The sequence below is a fragment of the Bufo bufo genome, chromosome 1, assembly GCF_905171765.1.
Source record: "Bufo bufo chromosome 1, aBufBuf1.1, whole genome shotgun sequence".
Taxonomy (NCBI): domain Eukaryota; kingdom Metazoa; phylum Chordata; class Amphibia; order Anura; family Bufonidae; genus Bufo; species Bufo bufo.
Window position 1 is genome coordinate 619,141,004 of NC_053389.1, and position 13,008 is coordinate 619,154,011.

The 13,008-nt window shown below is 41.6% G+C and overlaps 1 protein-coding gene across 2 annotated transcripts in view; it reads left to right on the forward strand.

The window, feature by feature from the left end:
• Window positions 1–403: 403 nt before the first annotated feature.
• LOC120985679 (centromere-associated protein E-like) overlaps window positions 404–13,008 on the forward strand; it is a 110,755-nt gene continuing 98,150 nt past the window's right edge. For both annotated transcript variants that reach the window (XM_040413757.1, XM_040413758.1), the window contains exons 1-4: window positions 404–457; window positions 11,415–11,451; window positions 11,528–11,716; window positions 12,532–12,668. In XM_040413757.1, the coding sequence (XP_040269691.1) occupies window positions 447–457; window positions 11,415–11,451; window positions 11,528–11,716; window positions 12,532–12,668 (374 nt within the window). In that variant the 5' untranslated portion in view covers window positions 404–446. The remainder of the gene's footprint in view (window positions 458–11,414; window positions 11,452–11,527; window positions 11,717–12,531; window positions 12,669–13,008) is intronic.

Below are 13,008 nucleotides of genomic sequence, written 5' to 3' on the forward strand. Positions count from 1 at the left end.
GTCGATTCGATCATCCCTAGCTATCATATATGGAACTACGTAGCATATATCAGTCTGTGGAGATTGTACGTTGTGTTGCTGTCACTCTACCCATATTCTTCATACTACCGTTTATAAGTCACCACTCTTCAAGTTAGTATTTAAAATTGCATAAAATCAGATAAACATAAAGTAGTCTTCCTTTTAAAGTGATCTTCAGGATTGTAAGAGGTGAAAGCATGCAGTGTCCTGCTCGGTGCATTAGTGAAGAGGGTGGGGGTGTGTGTCCACAACCAGTAGTGACTGTTGCCTGGTTTCACAATCTGAACTGGTTAATCAAAATAGGGAGCAGCTCCAGACTTGTTGCTTTCTGTAACCATAGAAGCGAGTCCAAGCTTTCTCTTCTTTCCATTGCTTTTTAGATCAATGTGGGCTGATAGAAGTGCAAGAAAAATGTCCAGTGATACATGCACTGTAGGTAAGTCTATGTAATCTCAAAATATGTACATCATGTACAGTTCATTGAGATTGCCTTTATATCACATATGTGCTTCAATATTCATACTAAATTTGTATTCATGTAAATCTTTGTGTCATTTAGGCTACATGCACACGAACGTTGATTGTTTCCGTGTTCGTCCCGTTTTTTTTTTTGCGGATAGGATGCGGACCTATTCATTTCAATGGGTCTGCAAAAAATGCCGTGTGCTGTCCGCATCAGTATGTCAGTTCCATAACCCCGCAAAAAAAATAGAACATGTCCTATTCTTTTCCGTTTTAGGCATTGTTACAATGGATCCACAAAAAAAAAAATGGATGGCCTACGGATGTCATCTGTTTTTTTTTTGGCGGACTGCAAAACACATAAGGTCGTGTGCATGTAGCCTTATATGTCTATGTGGTAAAGTAATTGAGAGAATTTATCATGAGGAAAATTACTGAAGTTTTGCTTTGAGTCTGTTTTTCCGTAATCTGCATCAAATGTTGCAAGTTATTTCATAAACTTGGCGCACTTTTATACCCAACACATTTGTCTAGAGATTTTTTTATACCACCCTGCACAAGAGTAAAGCTTCAGGTAGCATGACTGTATGTATTTTGCAGTCTGCAAACCGCAGAGCCACAGAACACGGATACTGGCTGTGTACATGCCGCTATTTTTTTTTTTACATCTATAGAAATGTATTTTTCTTGTCTGAAAAATGTACAAGCAACATGTTCTCTCTTCCTTGAGGGCCGGAGGGACAGATATACAGATGCAGACAGCACATGGTGTACTGTCCACTTTTTTTGCAGCCTCATTGAAATGAATGGTTTCGGATGCGGAACAAAGATACAGTTGTGTGTATGGGGCCTAGGAGTGAACCTTTTCTTAAAGATTTATAAAGTCACAGTTGATTAATTTATCATGCTCTTAATTATCATAGAAAACCACATCCACTTTCACACCCATTTTTTTTCTAAATTGGCATCAGCGGTGTAAAATCTCAAAAAGTCACAAAAAAAGGTTTGTGTCAAATTCCCCATTATCCTGTTATATTATTGCAGTTTAGAAACATGTTGGTATAAGGGCTCATTCACATGACCGTGGTTTGGTTCCGCATCCGAGCCGCATTTTTTGCTGTTCAGGTGCGGACCCATTCACTTCAATGGGGCCGCAAAATATGCGGACAGCACTCTGTGTGCTACCGCATCCGTTGCTCTGTTCTGTGGCACCTCAAAAATTATCAGGCATATCCTATTCTTGTTTTGCGGACAAGAATAGGCATTTCCATAAAGGGCCATCCGTGCCGTTCCGCAAATTGCGGAAGGCACACGGGCGGCCTCCGTGTTTTGCGGATCCGCAATTTGCAGACAGTTCATGTGAACAAGCCCTAACTGAAAGGAGACTATACAATGAGAATGTATGCACTTATGGGGTCTTTTATCAAACTGGTGTACAGTAGAACTGGCTTAGTTGCCCATAGCAACCAATCAGATTCCACCCTTTATTTTCCAAAGGAGCCGTCAAAAATGAAAGGTGGAATATGATTGGTTGCTATGGGCAACTAAGCCAATTCTACTTTACACCAGTTTGATAAATTACCCCATTAGTTGACACATGTTCATAATTATGAGAGTCAAATATATTTCTCTTGGAAATGTATGTGTATAAACTTTCCTGTCGCCGTCTATAGAAATTAGACATTTACTGGAAATGTTTCCCAGGAGTTTGTCAAATTAAAGTAGGTTACCGAATAGTCAAAGTACAGTATTATGACATTTTACAGGATACAAAAAATAATTCTCTGAGATATTGTCATGCAGGATGTACTAGAACAGAGCACAATCTGATCTAGATAAAGTATCATTACAGTACATAGGTAACACTGGTGTGCTGTCAGGTCCAATTTTTCCTGAATACTCTTGGGGCCTGTGACATTGGATCTCTGACCTATGATACACCCATAAATCAGCAGTGATATACTTTAAAAGAATATTCCAGAATTTTAATATTGATGGTGTATACTCAGAATAGGCCATCAATATCAGATCAGCAGGGGTCAGACATCCCACACCCCTGCCATTCAGCTGTTCCAGAGTAGCTCCATTGCTACACAGCTCCGTCCTTCAAAACCCAAAAAGTCAGTATCTCTGAAAATTACAATAATGTGAAAAAGCTCAATATGGTAGACTCATGGTGTCACACTCTAATCAGCTAATCAACACAAAACCCTGACCTAAATCCCATAGAGAATCAATGCGGTATCGTCAAAAAGAAGATGAAAGACACCCAACAATGCAGATGAGCTGAAGGCCTCTATCAAATAAACCTGGGCTTCCAAAACACCTCAGCAGTGCCACAGGCTAATCGCATCCATGCCATAGAGTAATTTATGCAGAAGGAGCCCCGACCAAGTATTGATAGTATATATATATATATATATACAGACTGTTCAGTAGGCCAACATTTCTGTATTAAAAATCATTTTTTTAACTGGCCTTATATAATCTAATTTTCTGATATACTGACTTTTGGGCTTTCATTAGCTATAAGCCATAATCATCAACATTGATAGAAATAAACACTTGAAATAGATCAGTGTGTAATGAATCTATATAATATATCAGTTTTTTTTACTTGAATTACTGAAATAATTTAACTTTTCGATGATATTCTAATTTATTGAGATGGACCTGTATTTGCTCCAAGTACTTTCCTAAGGACTAGGGGACATTCATTATGTGTGTGTATATGGGGGGGAGCAATTTAGACCAATACGGGAAAAGGTTCTTTACAGTTAGAGTAGCAAAATTATAGAATGCCGTAACCCAAGTGGTAGTAATGATAAATGCTATATCAGCAAAATATAAAAGGTCTAACAATTAATGCCATATAATTGATCTGAGGTAGGTTGACCTTGATGGACATGTCTCTTTTTTAACCTACAGTCAGGTCCATAAATATTGGGATGTCGACACAATTCTAAAATTGTTGGCTCTATACACCACCACAATGGATTTGAAATGAAACGAACAAGATGTGCTTTAACTGAAGACTGTCAGCTTTAATTTGAGGGTATTTACATCCAAATCAGGTGAACGGTGTAGGAATTACGACAGTTTGCATATGTGCCTCCCACTTGTTAAGGGACCAAAAGTAATGGGCCAATTGGCTTCTCAGCTGTTCCATGGCCAGGTGTGTGTTATTCCCTCATTATCCCAATTACAATGAGCAGATAAAAGGTCCAGAGTTCATTTCAAGTGTGCTATTTGCATTTGCAATCTGTTGCTGTCAACTTTCAAGATGAGATTCAAAGAGCTGTCACTATCAGTGAAGAAAGCCATTATTAGGCTAAAAAACAAAACAAACCCATCAGAGAGATAGCAAAAACATTAGGCGTGGCCAAAACAACTGTTTGGAAGATTCTTAAAAAGAAGGAACGCACTGGTAAGCTCAGCAATACCAAAAGACCTGGAAGACCACGGAAAACAACTGTGGTGGATGACCGAAGAATTCTTTTCCTGGTGAAGAAAACGCCCTTCACAAGAGTTGGCCATATCAAGAACACTCTCCAGGAGGTAGGTGTATGTGTGTCAAAGTCAACAATCAAGAGAAGACTTCACCAGAGTGAATACAGAGGGTTCACCACAAGATGTAAACCATTGGTGAGCCTCAAAAACAGGAAGTCCAGATTAGAGTTTGCCAAACGACATCTAAAAAAGCCTTCACAGTTCTGGAACAACATCCTATGGACAGATGAGACCAAGATCAACTTGTACCAGAGTGATGGGAAGAGAAGGGTATGGAGAAGGAAAGGAACTGCTCATGATCCTAAACATACCACCTCATCGGTGAAGCATGGTGGTGGTAGTGTCATGGCGTGGGCATGTATGGCTGCCAATGGAACTGGTTCTCTTGTATTTATTGATGATGTGACTGCTGACAAAAGCAGCAGGATAAATTCTGAACTGTTTCTGGAAATATTATCTGCTCATATTCAGCCCAATGCTTTGAGAACTCATTGGACGGCGCTTCACAGTGCAGATGGACAATGACCCAAAACATACTGCAAAAGCAACCAAAGAGTTTTTTAAGGGAAAGAAGTGGAATGTTATGCAATGGCCAAGTCAATCACCTGACCTGAATCCGATTGAGCATGCATTTCACTTGCTGAAGACAAAACTGAAGAGAAAATGCCCCAAGAATAAGCAGGAACAGAAGACAGTTGCAGTAGATGCCTGGCAGAGCATCACCAGGGATGAAACCCAGCATCTGGTGATGTCTATGCGTTCCAGACTTCAGGCTGCAATTGACTGCAAAGGATTTGCAACCAAGTATTAAAAAGTGAAAGTTTGATGTATGATTATTATTCTGTCCCATTACTTAGAAAGTTGGAGGCACATATGCAAACTGTTGTAATTCCTACCCTGTTCACCTGATTTGGATGTAAATAGTCTCAAATTCAAGCTGACAGTCTGCAGTTAAAGCACATCTTGTTCGTTTCATTTCAAATCCATTGTGGTGGTGTTAGAATTGTGTCAATGTCCCAATATTTATGGACCTGACTGTATGTAACTATGTGGCTCTGTATAGAATAGCGTAGTTGAGTAAGGTATGCCAACAACATACTATCCTGACAAAGGTGAAAGGACACTTTTTTGGGATTTAAAGGAAAGAGTTTCATGTTTGGATACCATTTTTAACCCCTTAACACAAAATGACATATACATTATTTGCATGTAAGGGATTTATGAAGCAGGCTCACGAGCTGAGACCTCTCCATACGTGGCAGATGTCAATTGTGTAATAAAGCTGACACCTACCCGCAATGACCAGGATTAGAGATGACTCCTTTCCTAGTCAGGTGCTGTGGTCAGTAGCAAATCTTCCAGGTTTATGAAAATCTTATAGACTACAACAGTAAAATAAATAAATATATATATATATTGCAAAGAAAAAGGGGGTCAGTCAGCACATCCCAATGAGCAGGGGCACGTTGCTATGGCTGAAAACAACACTGTAAAACAAAACATGCAATGCAACAGCTCTCTGCAAACCAAATAAAGTACAAAAATGCATAATAATTGCTAGTGCTATACTTATAAATTAGAGATGCTTGGCAAATACATTTTGTACAAAATTATTTGAGCCTGTCTGCCACACGTCAAGGCGATCTCTGTAAGACGGGTTCCTAACACTAAATTCTACCTGTTATGTGCCATGACTGCTACCATACAATTCAGGGAGTGTAGGTTCCACATGCATGCTGGGATGATTTTAATTAGTATGAGTATATAGCTTAGCCTGCTCTCCCTCATTCACTGGAAGCCATTTGGCACCAGGAGAGGTATAGTGTGGACTCTCATTGCATTCTTTGGTGGCCATTTGGCACCAGGAGTGGTGTGGAGTTGGCTCGGCATGCATGTTGGTACCTGCATTCCTTGGATATAATGGAGGCCATTTTCGCACCAAAGATGACAGAAATTAAAGCAGGCCCAGCATGCATGTGGAACCTACACTCCCTGAATTGTATGGTAGCCGTCATGGCACATAACAGGTAGAATTTAGTGTTAGGAACCCGTCTTACAGAGATCGCCTTGACGTGTGGAAATCAAATTTTTAACCCATGGAGGTCTGGATTTGGAGTCACACTCAAAATTAAAGTGGAAAAACACACTACAGGCTGATCCAACTTTGATGTAATGTCCTTAAAACAAGTCAAAATGAGGCTCAGTAGTGTGTGTGGCCTCCACGTGCCTGTATGACCTCCCTACAATGCCTGTGCATGCTCCTGATGAGGTGGCGGACGGTCTCCTGAGGGATCTCCTCCCAGGCCTGGACTAAAGCATCTGCCAACTCCTGGACAGTCTGTGGTACAACGTGACATTGGTGGATAGAGAGAGACATGATGTCCCAGATGTGCTCAATTGGATTCAGGTCTGGGGAACGGGCGGGCCAGTCCATAGCATCAATGCCTTCGTCTTGCAGGAACTGCTGACACACTCCAGCCACATGAGGTCTAGCATTGTCTTGCATTAGGAGGAACCCAGGGCCAACCGCACCAGCATATGGTCTCACAAGGGGTCTGAGGATCTCATCTCGGTACCTAATGGCAGTCAGGCTACCTCTGGTGAGCACATGGAGGGCTGTGCGGCCCTCCAAAGAAATGCCACCCCACACCATTACTGACCCAATGCCAAACCAGTCATGCTGGAGGATGTTGCAGGCAGCAGAACGTTCTCCACGGCGTCTCCAGACTCTGTCACATCTGTCACATGTGCTCAGTGTGAACCTGCTTTCATCTGTGAAGAGCACAGGGCGCCAGTGGCGAATTTGACAATCTTGGTGTTCTCTGGCAAATGCCAAACGTCCTGCACAGTGTTAGGCTGTAAGCACAACCCCCACCTGTGGACGTCGGGCCCTCATATCACCCTCATGGAGTCTGTTTCTGACCGTTTGCACAGACACATGCACATTTGTAGCCTGCTGGAGGTCATTTTGCAGGGCTCTGGCAGTGCTCCTCCTGTTCCTCCTTGCACAAAGACGGAGGTAGCGGTCCTGCTGCTGGGTTGTTGCCCTCCTACGGCCTCCTCCACGTCTCCTGATGTACTGGCCTGTCTCCTGGTAGCGCCTCCATGCTCTGGACACTACGCTGACAGACACAGCAAACCTTCTTGCCACAGCTCGCATTGATGTGCCATCCTGGATAAGCTGCACTACCTGAGCCACTTGTGTGGGTTGTAGACTCCGTCTCATGCTACCACTAGAGTGAAAGCACCGTCAGCATTCAAAAGTGACCAAAACATCAGCCAGGAAGCATAGGAACTGAGAAGTGGTCTGTGGTCACCACCTGCAGACCCACTCCTTTATTGGGGGTGTCTTGCTAATTGCCTATAATTTCCACCTGTTGTCTATCCCATTTGCACAACAGCATGTGAAATTGATTGTCACTCAGTGTTGCTTCCTAAGTGGACAGTTTGATTTCACAGAAGTGTGATGGAGTTACATTGTGTTGTTTAAGTGTTCCCTTTATTTTTTTGAGCAGTGTATATATATATGTATCACCACATCCAAAAATGTCAGAACTATTAAAATGAAAATATAATGTGCGGTGAACCCTGTAATAAAAAAATATATAACAATAGACAATTTACTGGGGTTTTGTCACCCCATAAAAATTAATTAAAAGTGATCAAAAAGTTGTATGCAACCCAAAATGGTATCAATTAAAACTACAGGTCACCCTGCAAAAAAACAGCACAGAATAAGTTCATTATGACTTTTTTTGTGCACAGTGAACCCCAATAAATGGCAGAATAGACCAGATTTTTTTTCCCATTTTGCAATATAAGATATGGTAAATTAAATGGTGCCATTAAAAAAATACAACTCGTTTTAATAAAGAAATAAGCCCTCATATAGCTATGTGAACAGAAAATTAAAAGCTGTGGCTCTTGGAAGACGGCTCTTAAGGGATTAAAACTGCAGACTGAGTAGACATACTGTTGCATACATATGGAGTATATGTTCTTTTTTAAAAAAGGGGTTATGCAATCTCACCGTTCCTAAGCTATGCTGTTTCTGAGTTATGGATAAAGTATAGCTTTTTGTGCTATGGTGTTTCCGTTGTTCCTATGCACTGCAATCGGGGAAAAAAAGTGGAGTGCTGGCCCCCCCTGCTATTTCCAAGCCACCTGGTGGTTGGCGCTTAGCCCCATCTCAGCGAGGGACAATACGCCAAATTATTGGGACAATACGCCAAATTAGTCAGCAAATGTAATATGAACAGAGCCTTCTTCAAGTGAACAATGGGTAAGTAAACTCCTGTAGGCACAGTTAATAAGGCTGAACAAATTGGGTCTGAAGGTAATTGTGTGTTGTGCTCAAATCATGCTTCTGGCTGTATGTATCCCTTGTCCTTGTACACGGACTGATGATTAGGAACAAACATTCATCTGATCACTGCCCCATGGAAACATGCAGTCGATCACCAGATAAGCGAGCAAATGCTCATTTGTCAGCATCACATTGCCCAGGGTTAAACAGGGGATGTACTGCCGACAAATGGAAACTGTATACGGACTAACAGTCTTATTAAGAAAGAAGTTGAGAAAAATCCAGCTCCACTTTAAAGGAATTGCGTTTATTCAGCTTGCGGTTAAAAACTCATCCAAGAAATACAAAATTTAGCAGTCTTGTCTTGTCTACATGTTTCGGGCTATCAGAGACATTTCCAGCCCTTCTTCATGTCTCTGCGTTGCGTGAGAATCGCAGCATGTTCTATATTCTACGTTTTTCATGCAGCCCTGGTCCTTGCATGCAAAACCATCAATTTTTTCCTGAACAGACCCTGAGAGAATCTGTAACGCTCGTGTGAAAAAGGCCTAAAAGGGTGCTTATGTGTCCCACAAAAAATTGATTGAAAGCTGCAGTTTTCCTATGATTAGAAGTGACCAGACTAAAGTGTTTTATTAATTGGTTGCCCATCAGCCATAATCTTATAAAATTAAAGCAATGAGCAATATCACAAAACGAAAATACCTCTTAAAAGTATGTGAGCTCTCTTAGACTAGGGCTACACGGTGATCTTGGCCACGATATATATCCCACTACCAAGAATTGCTGTGTAGCAGTGCAGCTGTTGCACTGAATAGGGTCGCAGCATGATTCAAAAGTTGCTTTGACCCCAGAATCGTGAAAAATTCCAACACTGCTGGATTTTTTAAAATTCTGGGGTCTCAGTTGCAGCAACTTGCAGGTCGCAACGGGACTTCATTCAGTTCAGTGGTTGCTCTGTTGCGTAGTGATTTGGTTGTGCAGTGGATGTCGCAGCCAAAATTGCCATGTAGCCCCAGCCTTAAACCATGCACGATGTCCCAGATTTACTAATGTCTCTGTGCCCAAAAATCTGTTTAAAAAGTGATGCAATTTGGTGCATCTAGGGTTTAACACTTTTTCCAACATGCTTGACAAGGGGTTTGGCTTAGCAGAAGTGGTGGAGCTTCACAAGAAAGAGGTGTGGCCTAAAATGTGCCATTATGAGACAAAATTTCTCCACAATTCTGGAGTAAGCCAACCAATAGTTGGCATGGAGTCAGAAAAAAGTGTCTCTCCCTGCACCACATTCATCATCCAAACTGAGCCCCTGTGGTAAACCTTGTGCAGGTGTAGACAGCTTAAAGGGGTTCTCCGGGAATTAAGAAAATGAAAATAGTTAAATATTGCTTTATTATAAACATATTCCCAAATACCTTTCATTAGTTATAGTGGCTCGTTTTGTCTGGGGAGCAATCATTAGGAGAAATAAAATGGCAGCCGTCCTATCAGTACACACAAACCATGTCCCAATCATACAGGAGGACAAGTTACTTCACCACAATGAGCCATAGTACTGCCTCATCCTCCTCTCTCCTCTGCTTGTCAGGAATCCTGATCCTGAATACAGGTGAATCTCTGTAGAAATGGTGATGATGAGGAGACATGAGGGGAGGGGGGGATGTGGCTAATGAGCAGCAGCTCTTGTATGCAGTCTCCATTGCCAGAGCAACACATTACCACCGTCTCTCCTGTCCGTCCTCCTTGTACTTCATGTCTCCTCATGCACTAAATTCCCCAGAGATTCTGCTAAATTTCTTATTATCTGTATTCAGGATCATAATCCCTCACAAGTAGAGAGGAGGAGGAGGCAGCTCTTTACCTCAGTGTTGTAAAGTAACTTGTTCTCATGTGTTATCAGGACAGGTTTTGTGTAAACAAATAGGACGGCGGCCATTTTGTTCCCCCTGGTGATTGCTCCCCAGACAAAACGAGCTATTATAAATAATGAAAGGTATTTGAGAATATATTTATAATAAAGTAATAGAGTATTTTCATTTTCTTAATTACCAGAGAACCCCTTTAAGCTTATACAGTCTTTGGAATTAGTAAATCTCGGCCAATGTCTTTTAGGGTTAGCTCTGCTCAATGTAAAGGAAAAATACTTTTAATCCATATGTAAATGAGCAGTTAAGCGCACCAAGGGCGGGCCTAAGCTACTCTGTGCTCCTCCCTTTCCTTCTTGATTGACAGGATCAGGCAAGATGACTATGTAGACTGGCTCTGGCAGTCATGTAAGTATTACAACTGAGGCCAGTGGTTAGTATTATTTTTCCTGCTATTGGTTTATTTTATTGTCAATCGTCCGATATCTTTTTTAAGCATTGTCTCTGCAAATTTTTGCATGTGGAGTTAAAGGGCTCATGCACACAGCCATATTTGGGTTTCCTGTAATGCAGATCTGGAATACAGCGCTCATAGAAATGTATGGGTTCATAATGTGTTCCTCTCACTGAAATTTATTGGTCCGTGCTGTGTCTCTGTGTGCCTCTCACTGAATCCGTGTTAAAATAAAAATGCAGCATGATCCTACATATGTGATAACAAATAAAGAGAACCTTTCACAGTTTTTTTATTTTTAGTTAAACTAAGTACCTTTACTAGCGGGGTATGCTGCTATAACCTTTCTTTTTTTCAAACACCCCTCGGCTACCCCGCTGTGCTCCCCTTTCGCGCCTTGTATTCTAATAGATAGCATTGGTACAGGGAGAAGGGGAGGAGTTAAGGGCCCCATAGCAAGGATCAAACCAGGCCCAAGTGGGGGACACAGGACAGAAGGGTTTCCGCCTAAACCCCTTTCAATGACCCTTGGGCCATTTTTCCACTGCCTTGTTTGATAAAAGTTGTTCCTTTAGAGGGTAGAGCCCTGACCAAGTTTCCACCCCCAGTAGAAGAGGAGATGATCCCAACTGGGCCCTCTCTTGCCCTGGGCCCCATAGCAGTCGCATGGTCTACCCCTATGGTAATTACACCCTTGCATACAACCCCTTTGATGTTACTTTCCAACCATAGGCAAATTCCCGTATTTATTGTTGCATGTCATGACGTATACATTTTTTTATTTTTTATTTTACAGAATGAAGATTTCAAAGAACAACCCAAAGTACCACAATGTATAAAGATACATTAGTTAGCTTAAATAATTTTTTTTTTTAATGATCTTTCCTGAAGAGCCATTTTACTATACAGATGTCTTACCGGCTATCTAATGGATATGTCAGTCTGCCCTCCCGGTATGGCCTTGGTGACAGCTATCAACCCCATGTGGATGGAGGCAGGAGGTCTCCACGCTGGAACTCCAAAGACTTTGGCAGTAATAGACATGGATTGGAATCACCAAGGCTGTATGCTCTCTCTGAGCTGGAGAAAAATATTGAGGTGAAACTTGTATAATCCGCATCTTATTCTTTATATGCAAATATTCGATTTAAGTGCAGTGTTTTTAAAAAACAACCATACGCTTATATTATGATCCAATTTTATAATTTTTTAAAAAAAACGGATTACAATTGATGTACAATAAATCAGTTCGGGTTCAGAGCTGACCCTGGACATAAGCTCCCCTTCACTCATTTACCATGTACGAGTGGAGCATCGGAGCATTTCTTGCAGCGCAGGGCAAGGGCTGTTTGTTTACTGCCGGTGGCATACCTGGCTTTTTCTCAGTATGTTATTCAGAGGCTTTCACCTAGCAGTGAATCTGGTGACTGGCACTAATGAGTGGTCTTTAGCGCAGACCATAGCCTGTAAAACAACTAGGCAGAAGTCTCCTCCAAGCATATCCATATGAAGCCTGGTATGTCACCAGTTGTAAAGAAAAAGCCCTTGCCCTGCCGCGATGCAGTGTAGGGCAAGAAAGAGCATTGGGGCAAGAAATGCTCCGATGCTCCACTCAGACACAGTAAATGAGTGAAGGGGAGCTTATGTCCGGGTTCAGCTCTGAACCCGAACAACCCCTTTAAAAGGAAAAAGCATAGCATGTATATGCCATCACATTGTAAGATGGGAATAACCCTTTAAATAGTGAATACAAGTTATATCTGTCCATTTATGATTAACATTAAGAGCACAGTAGTTATGTACATAGCTTTCCATTGAATTATATAATTATGTAATAATGCTGGTACTTCTATTAGTAAACCTAGCACATCCCTTCATTAAATTGTGTGCATTTGCCATTTTGTCTCATAAAGGCTACTGGACACTTTGAATCAGATATCTGGATGGGGAACAGCAGAGATTACACCCGCCGCCCTCCCAGTCCACGGCAAACAGACAGAGCTAGATCTGTGAGTCCTCTCCGAGGGATCCATACTCTAGAGTGCTATAGGTACAGAATGATATGAACTCTCAATGCCCTGTGAATACAAAGAAAAGCGTTATACCTAGGAAGATTTCACTAGTGCAGATTGCAAAAGCTCTTCGTTAATCCCTTCATTTTACTGTAGTTTATTTCTAAAACGTGAAGAGTGATGGCCTAGAAAAGTCTTGCATGCCAAAACTGTGTTTGAAGATAATGGTAACGTCCATTTCTAATTACTGCAACCTGTCCAGGTCCAGAACAAATATATAGGGGCAGATTTATTAATTGGAGAGGGCAGGACTTTAGCAAGATTGGTGTTTCCTATAGTGAATGGAGTGGTGGTCACGCATGCACACCACTGCTGTTG